Source organism: Boleophthalmus pectinirostris, unplaced genomic scaffold (genome assembly GCF_026225935.1).
Source record: "Boleophthalmus pectinirostris isolate CB_2022bp ecotype Guang Dong unplaced genomic scaffold, ASM2622593v1 HiC_scaffold_5, whole genome shotgun sequence".
NCBI classification, from domain to species: Eukaryota; Metazoa; Chordata; class Actinopteri; order Gobiiformes; family Gobiidae; genus Boleophthalmus; species Boleophthalmus pectinirostris.
In genome coordinates this window covers 25,450,202-25,474,798 of record NW_026571404.1, presented here as the reverse complement: position 1 = coordinate 25,474,798, position 24,597 = coordinate 25,450,202, and the positions used below count along the sequence as shown (strand labels likewise).

The 24,597-nt window shown below is 38.1% G+C and overlaps 1 protein-coding gene across 1 annotated transcript in view; it reads right to left on the bottom strand.

Moving 5' to 3' along the window:
- Window positions 1–22,243, bottom strand: part of LOC110157145 (serine protease HTRA1A-like) — a 28,669-nt gene extending 6,426 nt beyond the window's left edge. Inside the window, exons 1-3 of the mRNA XM_055162630.1 lie at window positions 21,663–22,243; window positions 17,366–17,465; window positions 16,480–16,684 (exon numbers count right to left, since the gene is read on the bottom strand). Coding sequence (XP_055018605.1) covers window positions 16,480–16,684; window positions 17,366–17,465; window positions 21,663–22,128 — 771 coding nt within the window. The 5' untranslated portion in view covers window positions 22,129–22,243. The remainder of the gene's footprint in view (window positions 1–16,479; window positions 16,685–17,365; window positions 17,466–21,662) is intronic.
- Window positions 22,244–24,597: the final 2,354 nt, after the last annotated feature.

Here is a 24,597-nt window from a genome sequence, read left to right as displayed (position 1 = left end):
GGTATAAGAAATGGTTTAACATCAAAAGCAAATGCATCTCCAAAGCTTAAAATGCTCTGTTCGACCTTGTGATGTTTTATTTTTTCTTTAGTTGAGATTGGAAAATCCAGGGCTGAAATTATCCAAATAATTCTAGAGAAAGTGTATGGAGTTTAACAATACATAAGCATTATTAGCAAGGTGCTTTTGGCCATACCGGCTTGTCAAAGCCTGATTTTGTCAGATCTCAGAAGCAAGGCTGGACCTGATTAGTACTTGGATGGGAGACCACTGGGAAAATCAGGTGCCACAGTGGGGTGCCAATTGCAAAAACTGTGGTTGTGTCCTTAGGCAAGGCACTCACGTTGCCTGGTATGAAAGTGGTGTGTGCATGAGTTATGGTGGTGGGCGGAGGGGCCAATTGGCAGCCGTGCTTCCGTCAGTCTGCCCCAGGGCAGCTGTTGCTGCAATAGTAGCTTACCATCACTGGGTATGGAGTGAATGAATAATGATCTGTAACACGTCTTTGTGACATATGTTTGTGAAAAGCACTATGTAAATAAAAAGCATACTTACTTACCCTGGTTAGGATTAATAAGAGTTTAAAAATACAAACCAATATCTGAATAACAACTTGCATACCCACTGCCACTTAGATTGTGTTTAATATGTTGTTCTGAAACTTAAAGGTGCATTGTGTAACTTTTTTGGTTGAGGGTCCAGCAAATGCTTTTCTCCATGGAGATGTTATTCCTTTGTCTGGAATGCTTCACAGTATGCCATTAAACCTGTATATCTTCATGGAGTCCAAGCTAGGCCAAGTTACAGGTCAGCGCTGTGGAGAGGCAACCCCACTCCCAGTCAGAACGCTTATCAACTGTAACTGAATAAATGTAAAGAAGATCTGCTTAATATCATACTGTGTAACATTCCAGGCAACATATGGCAGCATATCGACTGAAACAAGAAGGTGACAGAACCCAATTAAAAAGTTACATAGTGCAACTTTAAGTGTTCAATTTTTTCATCAACAACAATGGGCCTTGTTTGGTATATTCCAGTATAGTGTTCATTCATAATTAGGGGCAGTTCTGCATGTTTTTGAACCAAAACCAAACATAACAATGCTCTCACAAAAAAGCTTCACAAAAAAGTTTATGGAAAATATTTTGCTAGTGGTACGAAATCACAACAAATAAGCTGAACTTTGGAAAAAACTATTAAACCTTTGGGAGATAGTTGTTCTTATTTCATGGCTTGATATAAACTAACCATAGCTTTTATTTTGTATTTTGTCTTATCAACCCACAAAAACCAGAGGTATTAGTTAACAACTGAGGGCAACTGTGCTTAATTAACTGGTATCCACATACTAAACTCTGTAGTCAGTGTACTTACACTAATTAAATCATTTGGAAAGAGTGTGGTGGTGAGTCATTTACAGTGAGAACGAGTTTAAAGAGTTAATTTTAGAGTGTTTTACAGATGTGCTGATAACCACGTGTTAATTACTTAGACACTGAAGAATGGAAAATTATTATTCAATGCTAAGTGTCCACTCATTGCTGCGTGGCACCACTCCTGCATGTTCTTTTCCATAGTGGTAAGTTGTACTATAAAAGCCAAATACCGCATTATGTGCTAACAATAAGATCAAAGTGTTCAACGTCAGATGGCATCAGATCACATGTAAGAAACGTGACTCAAGTACAGAAATGACAAACCAGAGACACAGAGACACAGAATGGGTATATTTAGCTGTCCGCAGTGACAGTTTCCGTTTTCTGAATGAAATGATGCATGGTGGGCAGCCACAGTCCTCTTTGAGGCTGTACACAGACAGCACCACACATGTTATGTCAGGGAGCCACGACTGAGGAAAAATACATGCACAGGAGTGTAGACAGCCTGCTTACTCACAATTATAAATAGCAGCCCAGGGCTACAAACTCAGCTGGAGTTTGGCAATTAGGATCTGAAAAACTGCATGAACAAACGATGGAGAAATGGTTCGTACATTATATATTGTTATTATTCAAGGTACATGACAGTGCGTGTCTGTAGTGACTCATGTCTGTTTGCACATATTTCACTGGATATGTTTGGATATGTTAAGGTACACTATGCAACTCTTTAACATAAAATGTGTAGGCTCTAAATCATGTGGGGAAAACATGCTTCAACAGACCTCCCAGGGTTTTCTATTGTTCTGCTTCATCTCCACACATAAAGCCTTTAAATTACCTTATCACTGAAACTCAAACTCTATTACACTTATACATGATAATTCTATAAATAATAAATTATAAATTACCAAATCTGCATGAATGAAGCTTTTCTACCTTGAAGGCACTACAAGCACTTTACATCAAGGAACCACTCATCCATTCACACCAGTGTAGACAAATAGTGGGGGCAAGGTGGATTAAGTGTCTTGCCCAAGGACACAACAACAGCATTCATCTGGAAGCTGGAATTGCAATGCCAACCTGCGGGTCAGTTGATCTGACTGCTCAACCAATGACATTTATATCAAGAAAGAGATTCAAACTGCCAACCTTCAGATCAGTGAACAAGCAAATCACCAACTGAGCTACTGTCACCCTAAGTGGACAATATGTTGGATATGTACATGAAATATGACTGCATGTAGTGAATGAGTAAAACATGCCTGGCACGTGTCACATTTCCTAAACAGACTTCAAACAGCAGATTGCAAACTTCCTTCTTCACATTCCTTAACAGATAAACCAGATGGAGAGGAAGTAAGTAAACAGCAGAGTAGTGTCTGGCGTGTGTGCACAGGAGACCACTGTGCTACTGTAGGATTAATGAAAACAAATAAATAAAAGAATAAACACAGAAATAATGTATTTATATAACTAAGATATATTTGTACATCTATATTTCTATATTTAATTTTTACTTGTATGCATACACTTATGCCTTACTGACACCAGTCTGTTGCTATTTTTTGCTACTTATCTTGGTTTTACTATTACTACTAATATTTTTGCTCTTTATTATATTTATTATAATATATTGTCATTTGTGAGCTATGTTCAAATAATTTCCCTTATGGATCAATACAATATGTAAGGATTCAATGAAGTAAATACATGTACTACAGAAACTACAAAAAGACTTAAAACTACAACTTGGACTGTTTTTGAGCTTGTCTTTTTTGAGCTGCACTGATTTTTGTGGCCAAAGATTCTAGCTAGATGTGTCCTTTAATAAATTACTGGTCATATATGATAAACCAAATATATGCATTATATAAAATTACACAGAATCACCCCTTTCCTCTATTAGTAAGACCGTTAGTGAACACTTATCATGAGTGAAGGTTTTCAGATCATATCCTGTAGACCACAGCGCTGACAGGTAATACGAGACCACTGTATTTTATATCAGTCAGGCTGAGTGCCAGTTTAAGCGTGCAGGTAACACACACCACTTTAGATTGCTAATCCATGTCATCTATTGTCACAGTATCTTGCCAGAAAACTGTCAAGTGGTATGTCTTATTCGCCGAACTAGGATACTGTAGATTTTAATGATGATGAAGAAAACAGGCACGAAAAACCTATTTAAAACCGCAAATAAAGCTAGGTATCTCACATAGCTACATTATTCACAATGTGTTAGTATAAAACAGCACTGCTTTGTAAAGTATATGTTAGCTTGGAAAAGTAAAGTACTCATGAATTCTCAGGTACTTAACACTGGTTTATGACTCCACACTCACATGGTTTACAGAAACTCACAATGCGTTCAGAAAAGTCCTAAGTAGGGAGGCCCAACATCACCTTGGCGACAACAAACACTCGTACAGAAAGCAAACACGACCTGGCTACATATCGCTTAGTAATCAAAAGTAGCCAACAGAAAACGATGGTGGGCGGAAAACTCATCTCCCCATGTGAGCTGGTTGGCGCTGCTGGCCACTCAATGAGTCACACTGCTATTTCTGCTCAGATGCACGAGGCAGCATCATCCCAGACGCCGCAGACGCACTTAAAGGAGCAAGGTGAAGCAGGAGGAACGCCGAGCACCGCAACCCACAGGAAGAGCTCAGGAATGTGGAGTAAAAAAAGGTCTCTGGAATCACACCGGGCTATGCAATGAGGAGGTCTACTGTCAGAAGAATAGCCTGAACAAAAAGCATCTATGCAATATTGGGAAGATATATGTGGGACATGGGACAATATTGAAATTTGGCATCTTGATTATCATTGACAAATTATTTGCAATTAAAGATGATATCATGATAATATTTTGAACTTTATTAGAAGAGAAAACAATGACCTAGATCACTGGTGTCCAAACTTTTCTCACTGAGAGCTGCATATAGAAACATATTTGAAGCAGAGAGCCACAGACTGGTGCTCAATTACAGTGAATCCTTCACATAAGCGCATTTTACACAACTTTAACTGAGCCCCTGTATCTTTAATAAGGCCTAGAACAGTAATTTTAGGAATGTATCACTATGCAGTGTGATGCTATTGAGGTTATAGTGGTAGAATTAGAAGTTCTGCTTATGATCAGTTGGGCCAAATCAGCAGAAGGACTGAGGGCCAGCAAAAATGGGTCTGAGGGCTGCATTTGACTGGGGATAAGTAACTTTTCTCTGCACATTCTGGTGATATGATAGCAATTATCTTTGTTAGCGATTATTACAATGATTAATGGCCCATAAACAATTATTGTCCACCCCTTTTAATCACGATAAAAAAGTATTGTCCCATCCCTAGGTACAGTGTTTTGCAAGACATGGGGACATTATCTTATTGGTCATAAATTCCTGCAGATTTTGTTTAGATACTAAGAAATATCTGTCTAATCCAATCGATGCAAATGACTTTTTTCAAAGTAATTCACCTAGACAAATAGTAGGACATGTCTTGAATTATGGTGCAACTATTCAGTATAATTGTTAATACTTTTCTATCATACAAATTACACAGATATAACTATTACACTTACTGAACATTCATGGTCTTTGCTGTATGACTGTTGGATTGGTATGTAATGTAAAATGTATTTAATGTATTATTTAACAAACATCTACTTTTCTTCCAAATTGGGTTGTTTTCTGTGTTTTGGGTTTGCAAACGTATCTAAAATTCAGTAGCCACAGACAACGAGAAGTGTTTTTGATGTGTTTAGATATACGAGAAACCCCAGATTAGACCCAGACAGTATAAACATCATGGCTTGCTTGTACAGTCGACATAATAATAAGCATCTACATTTTTTCCATGTTTCTGACTCCTACACCTTGACTCTGGAAGATTAGTTTGATTTAATCACAGCTCAGTTGTGAAGGTCATAGAGATGAATGGACAAACCTATGTGTCACTGAAAATGCCAGGGCTCACATAAAGGTCTGGCTTTGTGATTTGCTTCAGGGTTGGGGGGTCATGCAAAAGCTAACTACCTTTTAACAGCTGAAAAACCAGGTGCAAACTTTACACTAGAGCCCAGCAGGGTGGGTGTGTTTTTGTGTGTTTATGTCATTTGCAGACCCTCATGTAGACATGAAAAAAGTCCTATATTCTGGGCACTGAAGTTGGTAAATCTAAGCCAATGTGTACACTGTCATATTTTAGATTCAAAGAAGAATAGAAGAGACAGACTCTTACAGTCAAAGAGACACTGAGCCACTCTGGTCAGCTTAGTAAAGTGGCCTAAAAAGCTAAAGTCTTAACTCAGTCACTTATACTCTCCAGTTTCCTTCACTTTCCCACTTCAAAGCAGGGAACACTTAAAAGGTTTCGCCAGTGGATTTCCTGAGTTGTATATATGTTAGTGATCTCGGATGGCTTTGCAGATAAAAAGGTGCAGGACTGAACTTGCTCCTAGACAACTTCAGCTGTATCAGAAGATCAAGCCAAGAAGAGATAATGTATGTGTATGTGTGTGTATGTATGAGCTATATAGAACAAAGTCACTTATCTGTTGAAACACTGTGTGAATTAGTATGGGTTTGCAAATACACTGTGCACAGCAACTCTGCATGCAATACAACATAATCACATTAATATATTCAGATAGCAGTGCCACTGGAAGGAACAGATGTGTTTTGTAAATGATATAGCTGATATAGTTGAGATCAATACCGAGATACTAATAAATACTTAAACTAGATTCAAAACCAGAAATATCGTTACTGACAAAATCACATAAATAATGCAAAACTTTCCTTAAAGATCCATAAAGTTTTTTTTCTGGTAGAGAGTCCATCAACTGCTTGTCTAATGAAAATGATTTGCTGAACTGTTCCAAAGTATGAACTATGAACTATATTAAATTTATTCAATTTCAGGATTTTTTATAGTTAAAAGAAACTTGGAGATTGCAAAGTGTTGTGTCGAAACATTGTGGAACATTTTATGAAAAACTGCATCTCCACAGAGAAAAAAAGTTTCAGTGCCTCCACCTAAAAACGTAACACACCTTTAATAGTTTCAGAATACCATTAATATATCAGAACTAGAAAAAGACCAACAGTATATATATATATATATATATATACTGCCATTGCTCTAAAATTTGCTGGATCATATATCAACTTCTAAATATTGTTTCAGTTGATATCCTGCTTGGACATATTGATGAAATTAGTGGTCAGTTGGCCTAGAAAGTCTTTTATTTAGAGAAAGTTGTTCTGTTGTTACTTGAGAGATAAATAACAGCCACATGACACATGTGGATCACTTTTATCTTTGTTTTAAGAAAATAAATGCTGTTTTCAGTCTCTGCACTGGTATCAGTTTATAAAGCTACAGAATCAGAATTGGTATCAGAACTGAAAAAAAAAAAACGCTGGATCGCTGCATCCCTAGTCATTATTATGTATCATCTAATACAGCTGGATTTACATTTCTTTACATGCGATTTGTGCAAAGACTGGGTTACATTTTATTATTTTTTTCACATTTCACTCATTGTCCTTGGATTTTATGGTAAGCAGTAAATTCATTTAAAAAAAATCATAACGCAATTTTACTGGTGGCACTCCCTCCAATAAAACACACTTAATCAAACCACAGCCATTGTCAACACATCTTTGCAATCCACTGATTTGCTCCTCAGCATGGGTAACATCAACAAATGAGAATCACACAGAGTCAGCCGTATCCTTAGTGACACCAGTGCGGAAGTCAATATAGCTTCCATATGCTGTTGTGGAGGTCTTGCTGGCTATAAGAGCTAACACATGTCTCCAGCCTCATGGTGTGTACGTTACACCAGAGAAGCACGAGAGTTTGAGGGAAGACTCGTGGGCGACTTGGCTCTCAGTAACTGACCGCAGCACTTTGAACCACACGTTTCATGCCAATGCCATGAGGTCTTACTAGAAACATTCCCTTTACCTGATCTGAACAATATGCTTTAGAGTAATGGAATTGTATGAAACTATGACCCAGAAATGACAATAACATTTATTCATATATATTTTACTAGTCAGAGGAGGCTTGCTGATCTAGTCTAGACTGTTTTAAAGGGGCTTGTGTAACTTTTGTGGTGGAGGGTCCGTCAAATGCTTTTTTCCATGGAGATGTTATTTCTTTGCCTTTTGCCTGGTATTAAACCTTTTTATCTTCATGGAGATCAAACCAGTCCAAGTTGGAGGTCAGATCTGTGGAAAGGCAATCCCTTTCAGAGTCAGAATGCCTGTTCTTCTAGGTATTTTTGAGCTATAAATCCAGCTGTAATTAAATAAATGTAAAGTAGATTTGTTTAATGCCATACTGTGGAATATTCCATCCAGAGCATTTCCATAGAAACAAGCATGTGATGGACCCCCAGCCAAAAAGTTACATAGTGCACCTTTCATATGAGGATACCTAAAGCAGATTTGAAAGTGGGTATAGATTTAGCATTCCACAGTGTTATTATAAATTATCTCTAAAGCTAACTGCCAAGCCTTAATTTGAACATTGAGGGTTGGCCTGGATACAATGAACAATTAGATGAATGGGATTTTCAGTAGATAAGGCAATTATACAATTAAAAACTTAACTGGCAGTCGATGTAATTCTAGGTTTAACGGTGCCAAGATGCTGGGTGTGATCATACTTGGAGATCGTAACATTTAGGCTGAGGAGCAAAAGGTCAAGTTGTATTTTATGTATTTTACGCTTTTATGTATTTAACGAGAGACGATATCCAAGTAACTGTATACAAAGGGTATGAGAGCACTATCAAGAAGGTCAAATTGGGTTTGTGTTTTTAAAATGTTAATTCTCATATACATTTTCATACACATTTTCTGTGTTATTAGTTCGTATGACTAATGGTGCATTTTAAAGGTGCACTACTTTTCTGGTGGAGGGTCTGCAAACTGATAGTCTCGATGGAGATGTTATTGCTTTGCTTGGAAAGTTTCAGATGTCAGATGATGCTACCAGACAAAATTACGAATTAGGTCTCTGGAGAGGCAACCCCACTCACAGTAAGAATACAAGTTTTTGAATGTATTTTTGAGCACCAACATCCATAATTGAACAAATGTAAGAAACATAAGTCTAATGTCATACTGTGAAACATGCAAAGCAATAGCACCGAAACAAGCAGATGGTGAACCTTCTACCAGAAAAGTTACACAGTGCACCTTTAAGTGTAGCCTAACTTGAATGGTTTAATCCTGGTTCAGAGACAGTTTTGAGATCCTCCTCCAAGTGAATGAAATATGCTTTTAAGAGATTTGCAGATGATTGCCTTCGGTTATACAAATTATGTTGAGAGCTTGGTATGTAGGTCATATTTTAACAGTAAAAAAAGTCTATGTTTCTTTCCTTTTTATTGCTAAATTAATGTTAACAGGCAGGATGAGTCACCTTATGCGTCCAATATGGTTTCCTGTAACAAAGACACAGTTTGTCTCTGCGTTGCCCATCACCACTGAAAATTAACGGCCTCAAACCATTTTTTCTCTGGGACGCCTGCCTGACGCTGGTTTGGACGAGTCAGCTATTGGCATATGTCTGATGAGTGGAGCTCTGTGGGGAAAAGAAATTAATGTGTGGGCTAAATTGTTAATTCATTTGAGGAGAAACTCTGACTTTATTATGAAAATATTTTTGTTTTATATGTTAAACCTATTATTTAAAGGTCCTGTGCCCATTTTTTCCCTCATGTATTTGAGCAGTTTGTCTTGCTCTAGTACAGATATAAGGTATATATTGTGTATAGTTTTTATTGGCCGATAATCATTGTGTTAGCATGCTAGTTGTTGTTAGCTTCACTGTCATGGCAAAACTTTGCTTCTGCGAGTTGTGAAAAGTGCTTCTAATCTCATTGCTGTGAATGGAGCTCAACAGTGATAGCTCGCTCAAGTACCGGAAGTAAAATTTCCATCCATTTTCCCCACAGACCTTTCAAAAAATTAAAATAAGAGTTCAAAGACATAATAGACACTAAGAAGCTAACTGCTGACCAATATCCATAACACAGTTGTTTAAGTCTAAAAACACTGTTGTGTAACACTGTAAAATGTAATATTTCACAAAGTTTTGAAACTTTACAGTTTCAAGCTTCAAAAACAAACTTTAAATACAATTATTGGTCTTGTAGTCATTAGTTATCACATAACTGATAAGCTCTGAGCAGGGTTTCAGACTCTTAATATTTTATTTAATATTTATTTTTATTTATTTATTTATTTATTTTTAAGGAAAGTCTGAGTGGTCACTGTTGAGCTCTGTAACACGATGCTCAGAATGCTTAAGGTAAGTCTGGCATAACACTGCACCACTGCAAATAGTTTAAAATGAACTAGTTCTGTTTTTCATGTTTTTAAAGTAGCACAAATCAGGTACAGCGCCTGTAATTTAGCAGTGTGATATACTGTTGAAGAAAATATACACAAACTGCAATAAATAAACAGCGGAATGAATGTAGTTTGTGTCTAATGAATCATAGATGTTATGTATTCAATCCTCCACAACTCAAATCTAATTGTAGAATGGAAAAATAACCAAAAAATTCTCAACTAGTGCTAAGAAAATGTAGCCACGATAAACACTGGCCCCCAAAAATATTGTTCGACTTAACATATACTGAACAATAAATCCATATAGTAATTATCATGACAGGCCTATGCTACAGTCATCCTTGAAGCAAAGAAGAAAGGATATTAATAATTTCCATTTGTTTCCTGGCCTATACTTTCCCTTCATCCCATGTCTGTGCAAGAAAACTGGTTCCCATGCCTGAAGATGCAGTTTAATGGAAACAAGCCAAAGAAAATACACACTCTCTCCTCTCTCCTTGTTGGGTCAAAAGGCACATTTCGTTGGCCTACATTTGTGCTTGCATTTTGTAATCGAGTGGGACAGCCAGCAGTGTGAGCCAGAAGGCATGCTTAGTGTTAGCTTTGTGAGAAATTACGTCAGATACTGTACATATACTAGATTACAAGTATTTACTCAGAAGCAGAGGATTATACTGAGATTTTAAAGCGCCCATATTGTGCTTTTTTGTGATCTATGTTATAATGTTGTTTCCTCATCAAAAACATACCTGGAGTTGTGTTTTGTTTCATTCACACATGTTTAACACACAAATTCTGCATATTTAGGCTGAGTTCTTCTCTCAAACAGAAAACACTCTGTCCCACCTTGTGATGTCATGTGTTAATCCCGGAAGTGCTCCACTGTGTAAACTGCATACAACTTCAGCCAAATTAAAGCTCTGGAGTTGCTCTACTGAATAAAAGGTAAACGGTAGCTGTTAACTTGAAAACTACCACTACATGACATCACAAGTTGGGACAGAGCATTTTGATCTTTGGAGATGTAGACTAAGAATTAAGAGTTACTCAAACATGTGTGAATGAAACAAAACATAACTCTGTTTTTGATGAGGTAACATTGTAACACTGCTATAAGCTCACAAGAGTCTTTTTTTTAATTTTGTTTTCTCAGAGTGGGAGGCACATTAGAAATAGGAGTTAATCTGTGCTATCCATATAATTCATGTAGTGATCCTATAGCAAAATAGGAATGCATAAACAACTTCAAGATAAATCAAATACAGTTATTGTTTATACATTGTTATTAATCAGTTAAAATGTAAACTAATTAAAATGTTTGAAAGACACATGCTTTTGAGTGTTTTTTTGTTTTGTTTCCTTTTTGCCTCACATCTTCCGACATAGTAAACAACACCACGGTTGACTCACATGCATTCATCATCATATCCAGGCCTAACATGTGTTCCACACCGAGGGGCCCATGAAACCAAGGTCCCCACAACCTCCAGATACTGTCATAAAATGATTCAGTATCATATGGAAATTTTCTCCCGTTGTAAATCGGAGAGTTTTGAAGTTGTTTCCAAGACATTATGACTTCTTCTGTGGCTCCAAGGGTCAGCGTGATCATGTCTATTTCAAACTCCTTCCAGGTTAGAGTTTCCAATTCTCCTCTGAGTGAAAGAGACTGTGGCCAGATCATGAGAAGCAGAGAGAGGTTAATGTAGGTCTGTCACGATAATTACTGTATCGATTTATGTTTCAATATAAGAAAAAAGACACAATATTTGGGGGGGCAATATTTATAGTGGGTAATTTTTCAGTGGACTACTGCGAAATTTTTGAAGATGTAAAAGGTTGATTTACTAACATCTATGACTCATTACAGATGCAAAGTTCTAGTGTTTCCAGCTGCTCTGTATTTATTGCAGCTCAGTATTGTAGATTTAGACTAGTTTTTGTGGTTTAAAGGTGCACTGTGTAATTTTTCTGGTCTGGTGGAAAGTCTCCATGGAGATATTACTGTTGTGCCCTGAATATTTCACAGTATGGAAATAAACTTGGTGATCACAATGGAGAAAGGTTAATGGTCAGATCTATGGAGAAATAAGCCTGCAACTGGTAAGAATTAATGTTTTTTACACTATTTTTGAGCTATAAAACACCTCTAATTGAACAAGTGCATCCAAGATATGTTTAATGCCCTACTGTAGAACATTCCAGACAAAGCAATAACTTACGAGAAAAGCAAGTTACACAATGCACCTTTAAATCTGCTTCAGGGTTATTGTGTAATTGGCATACATTAACTTCAATATTATTGTTATCGTCTATATTTACTTCAGCAATATATCACGCTTCACCTTGTTACCGTGGTGACAGGCCTAGGTTAATAAAAGGCCAACCGAATGCTTACTCAAGACCAGAGCTATCACAACCGCACAGTGAACCCGTTAGCTTATTAGCTCATTGACATATGGATCAATTTTCCACGCCTGGACCGCGACTATGTCCTCTGTTCTCCTCTTCTATGCACGGGGACGAGGGAGAGCAGCTCTTTCCTCTTGGGCCCTGCTCCTCTGAAGTCCCAGCTGCTGTGGATGGATTAATGCGTTCCCCAGAGCTGAAGGGTGGACTATAACTATAACTGCTACCAGTAGACTCCACTTTCACACACAGGCACAATACAAAGGAACCCATAATCCTAACCTCACCACTTTCCCACTCATAAAACACATAATTGTTTGTGAATTGTTGCGAATTCACTTGTTGTGCAACTATTCCAGTTCCATGATGTTGCTATTTTATTTTGGTGAGAGTGAGTATAAAAAAATGCATCTATAAATAAACCCATACACCATAAAATCAAATTGCTCTTTTTCATCCTTTTGCCATTTTTAGGGCCCATACTAGGCTATTTTCTGATATAATACGTTATAATGGTGTTTCCTCATCACAAACATACCTGCAGTTGTGTCACATTTCATTCACACGTTTTTAACACACAAATCCTGTATGTTTAGAGTGAGTTCTCTGAAACAGAAAAGACTCTGTTCCACCTTGTGATGTCGTGGTAATACGGGAAGCATTCTGTTGTGTTTTTAAATTCCACACACCTTCACTAGAACGATTTGGAAAATTTCAGCCCTGGAATTATCAATCTCCACTGAACAAAAGGTAAAAGGTAGCTGTTAACTGAAAACTACTGCTTCATCACAAAGTGGAACAAAGCATTTTAAGCTTTGGAGATATAGATAGACTGATAATAAAGGATTACTCAAACATGTTTGAATGAAACAAAACACAACTGTGGGTAGGTTTTTGATGAGGTAACAACATTATATCATGGTTTAAAGAGTGAATTTTGCACAATATAGGACCTTTAATATCCAATAACTATCCAAATCCCCTAAGTAGTTCTTTTTCATGTAAAAACGCAGCAATTTGTGCATGTGAGCTATGGCTCTATGATACAGTGTGGTAATGGTCTAAGTTCATGGTATGCACACAGAAATTAAAAACATGAACAGATATAAAACACAATATTTCAAGTATTTTTGGACATTTGAAATAAGTTCGTTAATACATAGCTATCAGTGAATTCATTTTTTTCAAAGGTTCATAACACAATTTTCACAACTCTTTCGTGTGTGGGGTAATAAAATGTTACAACCCTGGAGCTGCCTGTACTTTCCCTCCAAATCCAAAATGACAACGTTAGCTTGCGTTAAGTTCTACCCTCTCATTATAAACCACTCTTCTTCTCATTTCCCTTCATATTAGCCCTCACTAGTCACACGTGTCTTCCACTTCCGCACGGCAACCAAATGATCCTGCTCCAAAAACGTCTTCACTAGCAGAGTTTGTCTATCAGCTACTGGGCGTCCTCATCGACCCACTGCATTTTATTAACTATCAACATCTGGAGTTGTGTTTTGTTTCATTCACACATGATTAGCACACAAATCCTGCATATTTAGGCTGAGTTCTTCCCTCAAATGGAAAACACTCTGTTCCAGCTTATGATCTTATGTGGTAATAAAAAAGTGCCCCACTGTGTTTTTAAATTTCATGCACCTTCACTACAATAATTTTGATTATTTCAGCCCTGGAGTTGCCATTCTCTGCTAAACTAAAAGTAAAAGGTAGCTGTTGTCTTGAAAACTACCACTTCATGACATCACAAAATGGAACAGAGCATTTTGAGCTTTGAAGATGAGGAGACTAATAATAAAGGATTACTCAAACATGTGCAAATGAAACAAAACTCAGGGTATGTTTTTGATGAGGTAACAGTATTTTAACATTTCTTAAAGCTAACAAGAGTTAATTTGGTGTAATATAGTGCCTTTAAGCACTGAGCCACTTTATGACATTCACCTGTTGTTTACAAAACAACAAATGCACCCCATAGCACTAAAATTAACAAGACACTCATGCCATGTTAGCTTAATACTGTCCATATGGGAAAAATCTCTGCAATTGCACAAACAAAGTCACATTTGCCGTGAGCATGCCAGTGACTGAAGCCTATTCCAGCAACTATAGGTCTCAAGTTAGACACTGTACACAATGTACATAATCATAGGTTCTTATACAACCATTCAGTTTCAAGTCACCAATAGAGAGAGAAGTAACACGAGAACACACAAACTTCACCCAGTGAGACCTCTGCATCCAAACAATTCAATCATAGGGTATGTTTCTGGTCTAAATCATAGACTGTATATATAAATGGATAATGCTAACTCGCCGGCTGCCACATTCTGAATAAGAAGTGTTCATGGTGACACTTCTGACTCCATGAACTCTGTTTCCAATTGACTTTACATTGAAAAATTGTCTCCCCTCTCTCTGTAACTGCTGCTGCGAGCCTCATCATTTTGGTCTTAAAATGTTCATATTAACCCGCTCTACATGATCCTGGTGTTTTTATTTTGCTACTTTGTATGTAAATAAATTCCTCTGCATATATGGACCTGGCTCTAAATTCGCCCCATTGCTGTTATCATTGTGAGCTTCACTTGACTGGAGCCTATGCTAGCACTATGGGTGACGTCACTCTTAAGTCCACTTCTTTATACAGTCTATGGCCTAAATACAACTTTATGGTACATAATGATTCAATAATACAGAAAAACTGGTATACTTTTTGTGCCAAGTCTTTACAAATTGCTGTATACCTAATAAAGGCATATTATTTGCTGTAGCACACTCAGAATCAAAAGAGTTATGAAAAAGTCAATTTCTAACCAAAAGCTTTGAAGTGAGCATGCATTACAAACAAGCACAAGGAAACCCCACTACATGAATACTAAGCTATCATCAGCTCAGAAAACAGTCTCTATGATAGGATGCACAAAAACAAAGCGTCTGTCACTGCTCTTTTCCGCACTCTTCTCCCACATTGTATCTGGGAACAAAACCTGAATGTTTCTAAAGTCCTTTCAGAAGCTCCTGTCTTTGTGAGTTACCTCGCGCTGCTGTCATGAGCATCTATTCAGCCGTGTCACTCATCCATGAGTGAGAGCACCATAATGTCCCATAATGCACTTGGCACTCGAGTCACTCCCAGTCAATGAGGCCTGGCTCCACGCTCACATTCCTTCAGAAGACTGGTGGCGGAGATCAACTGGAATGAGTGTCTCCCTGGATCAGTGTATGAGTTGATGTGAAAGAAGTACAAATAGGAACGTGGCCAGTGTTTAATGAAGCAGGGGGAACGGCGATGCTTCAGTGGCTCTGAGTTTTGATACAGGCGTCAGTGGTGCATGGGAGAAAAGCCATGTAAGATCAGTGTCATGTCACTGGTTTGTTTTTCTTTACTTAGAAGGATGTGAACAGGCAAGTCAGCTGTCATTAAAGGTCTCATGTGGCTGCACCTGCAGTCTCACTACAGGTTTATAGACAAGCCATATAATCCTCAAGATTTAAGGATCTTTCAAGGAAGATCCCACTTGTCACTGTTGTTGAGATGAGAGGTTTTGGTTGACCAATTCAAAATTTGAGCAAGAAACATTACAGCTATCATTATAGGACATATAGGACTCGATTTTGAGACATTTAATTGTTAAAATTAGAAAAGAGATTTGACATCAGACAATAAGTCATGCACAGGTTCAATCCTGTCTGAGTCGAATATTGGAATTTAATTTAACCTGAAGTACATGGATTAACCAAGTTGCCAAAACGAGATGATTTGTATGATGCCTTGATGCAGAACTTTAAAGGTGCATTGTGTAATTTTAATGATGGAGGGTCCATCAAATGTTTTTCTCCATAGAGATGTTATTGCTTCATCTGGAATGTTTCGCACTATGATATTAAACATTTCAATCTTCATGGAGAACAAACCAAACCAAGTTAAAGGTCAGATCTGTAGAGAGGCAACCCCGCTCATAGTCAGAATACCTGTTTTTCTTGGCATTTTTGAGCTATAAAACCAACTGTAATTGAATAAATGTAAGGCAGAGCCATTTAACATTATACTGTGGTGTGGAACATTCCAGGAAGAGCAATGACAATCCATAAAAACAAGCCAGTGATGGACCCCCAACAAAAAAGTTACATAGTGCACCGTAGTGGATAGTAGTAGTAGTGAAATAGTGTCATGACTGAGCTCTTAAAAAGACTGCATCCTAAGATAGTTAAAAGGCTAATTTTTTTTTTCATAACACATCAATTTAATTAAACTGTCTGAGTTTCTGCATAATAAAAAGAAACTGACTAACCGGTGCATCGATCTTAATGAGTGCGATGTCCGATTTCTCATCTACATCTTTGATCTTCGCATCGTAGGAGGCCCCACTCTTCAGCTCCACCTTCACTCGATGCTTATTGGCCACCACATGCGCATTGGTCACGATCTGTCCATCTTCTGAAACCACAAACCCAGATCCACTGGCCACTGCCACCTCCCGTTTGGAATAGGTCATTCTGCAAAGAGAAGTATAGGGTTGGAATAGAAAAATGCATTCTCACTCCGTAATTTCAACAGTTTAGTGCAATTTGAAAAATCTGGAGTACAAGCATTTGAACACATCATGCTCAGCTAATAATAAATCGCAAAAGTGAGAGAACTTTGCAGGTGATAAAACAGGAAATGAAAAAGTTTTTAAAGGTGCATTGTGCAACTTTTCTGGTAGAGGGTCCATCACCTGCTTGTCTTCATGGAGATGTTATTACTTTGTCCAGAATGTTCCACAGTAGGGATTATCTATCTCAACGGAGACAACTATAGGCTACATTACAGGTCTGATCTGTGGAGAAGGGACCCTATTCAAAGAGAAAACGATTGTATCTTTGAGCAATAAAAACACTCATAATGAATAAATGCTAGATAGCTGTGTCTAAAGTCATACCATGGAACATATCAAAGCACATAACATCTGCATGGAGACAAGCAGGTGACAGATGCTCCACCAGAGAAGTTGCCTTTAAAAGACTGCAATGAATGAAGGTGCTTTACCAGCTGGAGTGGTCTGGCTACACACACACACACGCACACGGGCGCACACACACAAACACACACACACACCAGCTGTAAATGTTGTGTTTCTATTCATTAGCTTTTGCACTTGGACATCATCAAACACACAGGTGCTAAACGACTCTTACTTGCGGTAAAGTTCAATGTGAACCACAGAAGGTGCAATTTTCTCCACCACGTCAGCGATGAAGTTGTACTTGTGTCTTGGGCTGTCTGGATTGTCCTGGGCTGGAAATAAATATACAACGCACAGAAATAGTTAGCTGTGAGAGTGGGAAGAGAAAGCAAAAACCTTAAGTATATGACGTTCTGTCTTGTATCAAAACAACAGGGAAAAGAGGAAAGATGACAGCTTGTGTGTATGGGAAAGTTAGCATCATACATAACCCAAGCCACATCACACACAGCTAAACTCTGACCCTAATTCAGTTATTTAGTGAGTCTAGGCAAATGTTTAAAGGTTTTAAAACACTATTATGTCCAATGATGAAATATTGGCCATAATTACCCACCCTTTCTCTGGGGACAAGTCAGGAAATGTTGACTTATTTCATTGCTAATTAAATCATATGCAGAAATCAGATCAGCCCAAACTGTAAATCACCAGGCACTGTTCCAACTTCATTCATTGAGTTTATATTACTTGGACTGTACACGAAAGACTTTGAATTGGCTCAAAACCTAGTTAAATGCAAAAAAGAAAATGGCTGTATCACAGAAAGCTTCTGATGTACGTCTTAGTATACCCTTTAGTATTACTTGGCGTATGTTACAATATGCATACCAGTATAGTTCTCACATCTTAAATGCCTTGGTTTTAATACAAAGTGAGTCTTCGTAATAGGGACAGTGCAGTGGAAGAATAAGCAGTGGAAGAAGTACATATAGTCACAGCAGCAGAAATGATAGAAAAAAGCCAGAAAGACATGTAATCCTGAGGATAACAGAAATTGTTGTGGAGAGATTTTCCGCTTGAGTTGCAGCTAAGCTAAGTTAAGCATGGAATGAGCACCATCATGCCATAACGAATGCCTCTAAATTATACTGTAAAAGAGACAGTTTCTGAGCCTTGAGGGGAAAATTCGTGTATTCACTGGTCACCCAGTCAATGATGACTCTATGTTTCTGTCCAATCAGCAGTGGCTGTATCAGTCTACGGTTCCCAAGGCCAAAACATGAGATAGAGATTGCCTGGATGGACTTTCTGTACTGTCACAGGTGCCCTGTCCACAGTCCTATCACATAGGCCTGTTACAATAACAATTTTTCAAGTGCGATACATTGTTGAAGAAAATATAGGTGATAAATGATAATATTAAAACCAAATTATAAAGCAGAATTATCCCTCAAAATATATTCTAGAGGAGAGGATTAAATAAGGTCAATATTGAATAAAGTCATAAACGTATTGCTGTTTTACTTGTGAATGTGACATAAAGTCTTACATATTATTCCATCTTACACTCAGTATTTGGTCTAGAGTCAGTCAGATGCTGAAGCTCTCCTCCAGATTCTGAACAATCTCCCCCACAAGGGTCTTTTTTTTCCTCATTTTTCCCATACATACTTCCTGCTGTTTTTCTGGCAACCACAAACGGATGTAATTCTCATTTTTCTCTCAGAAGAAAAAAAAACTCAACTCAAGAGTTTGGGCTTTTTGTCTGATGCATGTGCTATAAGCATTTAAATAGTTTGAATACAGTTGTGTAATTATTTAACACAATACTGGTCAATAATTATGTATGCATTACTTATTAGTAATTACAAATAATTTCTGAAATTTCTCTCCAATGTTTGTCTGAAAATAAAAGAGAACATTTGATCTATTCAGACTAGACATAGATAAACTGGGCAGTTCAATTCAGAACTTTAGCTTCAAAATGTTTTGCTGTCATTGTAACCACAGTTTCAGGAGGTATAAGTCTTGCTGACTTACCAAACTAAATGGAAACACATCAGGGGAATATCAAAATTTCCTGCACATGTGCACAATTCTTTGCCATTTTTGTCTTGCAAACTCATGTCTCATCTTCTATGAGGGAACTTTCTCAAGCAAGTTTTTATATATTAATGGACATTTATAAATGACAGTTTATTTAGTACTTCACCGTTAGTTATTTATTATTACTGTATACTGCTATGCCCCTTGCTGAGTGTGGCTTTACTGTTGATACTGACCCATTTGAAACCAATCCCATCTCAAAGTCACAGTCACACTTGACCTAATTTTCCTAGTCCAGACATAAATGACATCATGAGAAGTGCAGAACCATGTGTTTTCGTAATGCCTTACAAAATGGGGAGTCTGTTTTTCCTTGCAGTCCTGTCTAAACCTATAGCCCTAATCACTAGTCACTACTGTAGGCAGCTTTGTCCACTAACAGCTCACACTGGGGCCGAATGAAACACGACGCGTTTTATTGCCCATAATGGAAATTTTCAGCAGGCAAATCAATGGCGTTTTGCAGACGTGGTAATTTCTTGCCAGGATGTGTGACTTGGGTTGCTTACATGAGTGACTAACAAATGCAGCAAATACTGTCAATCCAGTGCATTGCTAATATACACGTTAACCTCAAAATATGGGTTTGGTGTTTTTGCTGTCTCCGGCCTGTTGTGAACTGTCTTCCTACTGAAAAGGAATTGTGGTTTTGAATCAGAGCCAAAGATGTGACTGTTAAAGGGTGATTTATAGATGACAACAGAAGGAGAAAAGAAGAGTGGAGATCACAGTAGAAAGTAGTACATATTGAAGTTCCAAGCCTTGAGGAGAAATATTGAAACCTGAATGAACAGGTGTTGGGTTGGATTCATTCAGAGGATGAAGGGCCAGAAGATAGATCATTCTCAGGTGGAGGAGTTAAATGAAATCCCCCACAAGATACTGGCCCAAACATCGTACTGGTGAATACATACTGATAAAACTTTACCCTACAAACCTAAGAGCAAAGTACATAAAGTTACACTTAAAAAAAAACAGCCTTGTTACTAATACTATTTAATTTGGCTATTATTATACCTGTGAGAACTTAGGACCCATATCACGATATTTTCTGATCTATGTTATAATGTTGTTTCCTCATCAAAAACATGCCTGGAGTTTTATTTTATTTAATTCACTAATGTTTAACGCACAAACCTGCATATATAGAGTTCTTCTCTCAAACAGAAAAACACTCCCTTCCACCTTGTGATGTTATGTGGTGATGCAAGAAGAACTAGAATCATTTGGATAATCTCAGCCCTGGAATTTCCCATCTCTACTGATCTAAAGGTAAAAGTTAGCTGTTAACTTGAAAACTACCACTACATGACATCACAAGGTGGAACAGAGCATTTTGAGCTTAAGACATGTAGACAGACTAATCAGACTAACAATAGAGGGTTACTCAAACATGTGTGAAAACAAACAACTCCACAAAACACAACTCCACGTATGTTTTTGGTGAGATAACAGCATTCTAACTCAGCTTAAAGCTCACAAGAGTCAATTTTGTGTATTAGAGGACCTTTAAGAATATTGCCACTTTGAAAAAAACTTCCTCAAATGGAAGTAAGAGCAGTTAAAACACTACTGCCAATTTTAAACAACTGTAATTACTGCCACAGCCACATGTCTTCTAATAGAATTAGGCTACTTTTTCCTGTCCCAGAGTGTGAAGATTTTGGTTTACGTGTTCTACTCAAATTGTAAAAACTAATTTAAGTCTTGGTATTAACTTGATGTTATTTAACATATAGTATGTAATCATTTTCATAGCTAGAATCAGTGCTATTAATATTCAATTACAAAAATGAATCTTTGTTTTGCTACAGAATACTTAACCAAATCACTGCCCCGTGACTTATAAATTAACCAGTGGCCCAATTGGAGTTTCCAATTTGGACTGTAGAAAAATTATTGGTCTTATCAAGTCTAACTGTGAGTCGAAAATAAAACCATTGGGACAGCTGTCAATAGAGCCTCTTGTTTTCCAGACACAAGGGCATTGTTGTCAGTGCTGCAGCTGTATGGAGTGTGAAACCAAATGGGAATTTTAAAGGGGTCACGGTCAAGGAGTGATGGAAAGTCAAGGTGGGTCTCAAAGGCAGTTTTATAGACATGCTTCAATGGCTCAAACTGTTCAGGCCAAAAGATGAAATCAAACGGTTTCCACAGACTCTTCCACACTGACAGTGATACAGGGCTATGAATTTGATTTGTGAAATATTTGATTCATAACTAGGCGACATCTTTTGCAGCAGAGTTTTGTTAAAATCGTTAAAACATGAGAGTAACTTTAGAATACGTGGTTATTGTCAGGTATATAGTCATTAGATTTTGAATACTTTTTGGCTCTACTCTTACTGGATGGTTTTAACAGGCTGCTTGGCAGGTACCCTTTGCTGTCATTTCAGGCATAGCGCTGTACGGCATGACCTCACCTTTACCGCAGGCTCCTCTCTGGATGAAGAGGACAGGTGGCTGCTGGAGCTTCTGCGCTCGGTAACTGACTTTCTTCAGCTCGCAGATATTCCGGTAGGACACTCCGTCGCTTCCACAGACAGGCTCCGTGGTTTTGCACACACAGAGTCCGCTCTTGCTTCTCCTTCTGACCGTAGAGGTGAAAGACACGCCGCCCCCAGGCACGGAGCACTCCAGACCTTCTCCACACACCGGGTCTCCCAGTTTACCACTGCCGCCGCAAGACTCGCCTTCCCCGGACGCACACACCTGGCAGCAGCCGCATGCGTCCAGAGTGTGCCCCGTGGAGCAGTCTGCCGCTATCCGGGGACACATGGACTTATCGCAGCGAGCGGGACATCCGATAACAAAGCGGTTGGTAGTTTGTCCATCAGACGGGAGAGAAAGAAAAGCTACAATAGCACAGAAAAGTGACCGGGTCAGCATGACTACAGCTAATCAAAAGATCATATAAAGTAAATATGTAAGTGGGGAATAAGTAGTGAAGTGCTCGCTGCCTGGCTGCAGTGCAGAGGGATGAGAGAGCTCAGTAGTGCAGAAAGGGTAGTGAGTCCAGCAGAAGCATTTTACTCGTCTCCACTTTACGTGGGCTGGCGCGCATCAGCACAGTGTGCGTGCGAACAACGACAACAAGGCGCGTGATTGGTCCGGTTCTGTGACGAGGCAACGTGGAGCACGAGCATGCAAAAATAAATAAAAAGGCAGGGATAGAGTGTAGACCTGCTGTGCATACTCTGACATATCATTGACTGCAATTTTATATGTTGATAGGCAATCAGGGTCGTGTCTGACTTCATGTGTGGGCCCTGCACACGTTGCTTCTTAACGATCCAGAGATGGCTACCTATTACCATGTCCATGCCAGAACCTTATTTCACAAGCAAAGCAAAGCAAAAATAAAAAATAAAATAAAATAATAATTAATGTATTATTAATAATAAGTATACTTAATTTTAGTACGAATGTTAATTAAAAAAAAAAAAAAACAATAAACAAACAATTCATAATGATCCATTCTTAATGTAGTCAAAAAAAACATTGCATTATTTGGACATCTGGTGTTTTCTTGATGATAAAGGTTTTTTTCTGGACATGCAGGCTATAAACAAATGGACTATATTTTGTATTCACAGTGCTGTATTTATTGATTAATTAGAAGTAAACTATTAGTCAGTTTGTAACATTTAGCCTATAAAGTAAAGCATAGTCTATATAAAATCCTATAAAATGGATATTATAAATAGATATTATATAGGCTATAGGCAGCTGTACATGAGCCCGCCTAGCAGTAAATGGTGCCCTATACGTTCCGCCTATGCCACTATAATTGAGCACACTGCTCTGAATTACAATTATGCTTGGTTAAATAGCAAACATAATTATAACCTTAAATGAATGCTTTAAATATTTTTTAATCATATAGCTCATGCTAACCATCCCATAACTCTTGTCTTGCATGACTAACCTAAATTCCTATATCAGCCATGTTCACCTCAGGACACCTCTGTCCTGTGTGAACAAATAGTCCTTTGAAAACGTGTGTTAGTTTTCGCTGAGAAACCTTCTGCAGTTGCCTCTCTCATGTGAACTTAAGGTCAGATCCATCTTAGGTGTGTGTGGCTGACTCATTTAAAGCTGCAGATGCCTTTCCCTGCTGTAATCATCACGACCAATTAGAAACAATAAAACAGTAGTGCTGTTTATACACTGCAGAGTCCTATGTGTCCTGCAGGCCTCTTTCCAGCATGGGTTTTACTGCCCATATGCATTAGTCATAGCTGGAATGGCATTCAGCTTAGCTGTGGACATGAAGCTAATTAGAAAACTCGGTTATGGAAAAACTAGTGGTTTAACTTCAGACCAAAGAGAGTTAATGCAGCATGTTTACACTGCCCAATTTGTTTTAGAGACAAATAACTGTAACATAATTCAATTTATCTATTTTAATTTGTTGCCGTTCAGCAAATGAGATTGGATAAAGATAATCTCACATTGTCCCAATGTAAATCAACTGTCCAAAGTGGAAAGTGTATTTTTATTGACATAATAAGAACATCACTATCATTGTTATAATGTTGTCTAACGGCTACAAAATCAAAACCAAATCATCGTGGTTTTGATTTTGCAGAGGGTTAGTTCTAATGCTGTAAGAATGTTGTAATCTCACTTTTACAAAAATAAATATTTAACTATGCAATTCCTTTAACAAAATGTAGTCAAAGTCTTAAGTTTGAATCCAATAAGCATTGCTGACACTACTGGTGCTAAGGGAGACTTCACAGTTATGTGACTTTTACTTAACTATTGGTGAAGAGGTGAACAATCAGGCCCTGTTAAGTTTACACGTCTGCAGTGAGCTGTTAAAATACGTCCATAAAACGTCTGGAGACAAAGTAATTGATTATGGGACAGGGCAATTTAAGTGACTCTTGCTTTAAATGCAGTTGCTGAAAAGAGTGGATATTAACTTAGGCACCCTGGGATGCTCAGAGTAACAGGAAGCAGAGCCCAGGCTGAGAGTTTGCCACTTCAGCAAACAGAAGCAAGCTGTGTTTTCATGGATAATACCAGGGTGTAAAAGGTTTCTGTCTTTATGAACAGAGTGAGTGAATAAATCAGAATGAGATGTTTCTGTGGAGCATTGGGACACCAGGAGGGAAATGGTGGGAAAGTATGTGGATGATCAACCAGAGGAACACCCATTCTGAGGCTGAGGCCTGAGTGCAGCAGAGATGAGCTGCTATAAAAGGTCTGTGATCTCTGGAGCTCTGCTGTGTCTGAGGCCTGAGAACCATAACCAGACTGGTTTCCACAGTTCAGTCCTAATGAGAGGCTGCAGCACAGTGTGCCAGTCTGTGTGACTGTAGAGAGAGCAAAGTACAGTTACACAAGTGA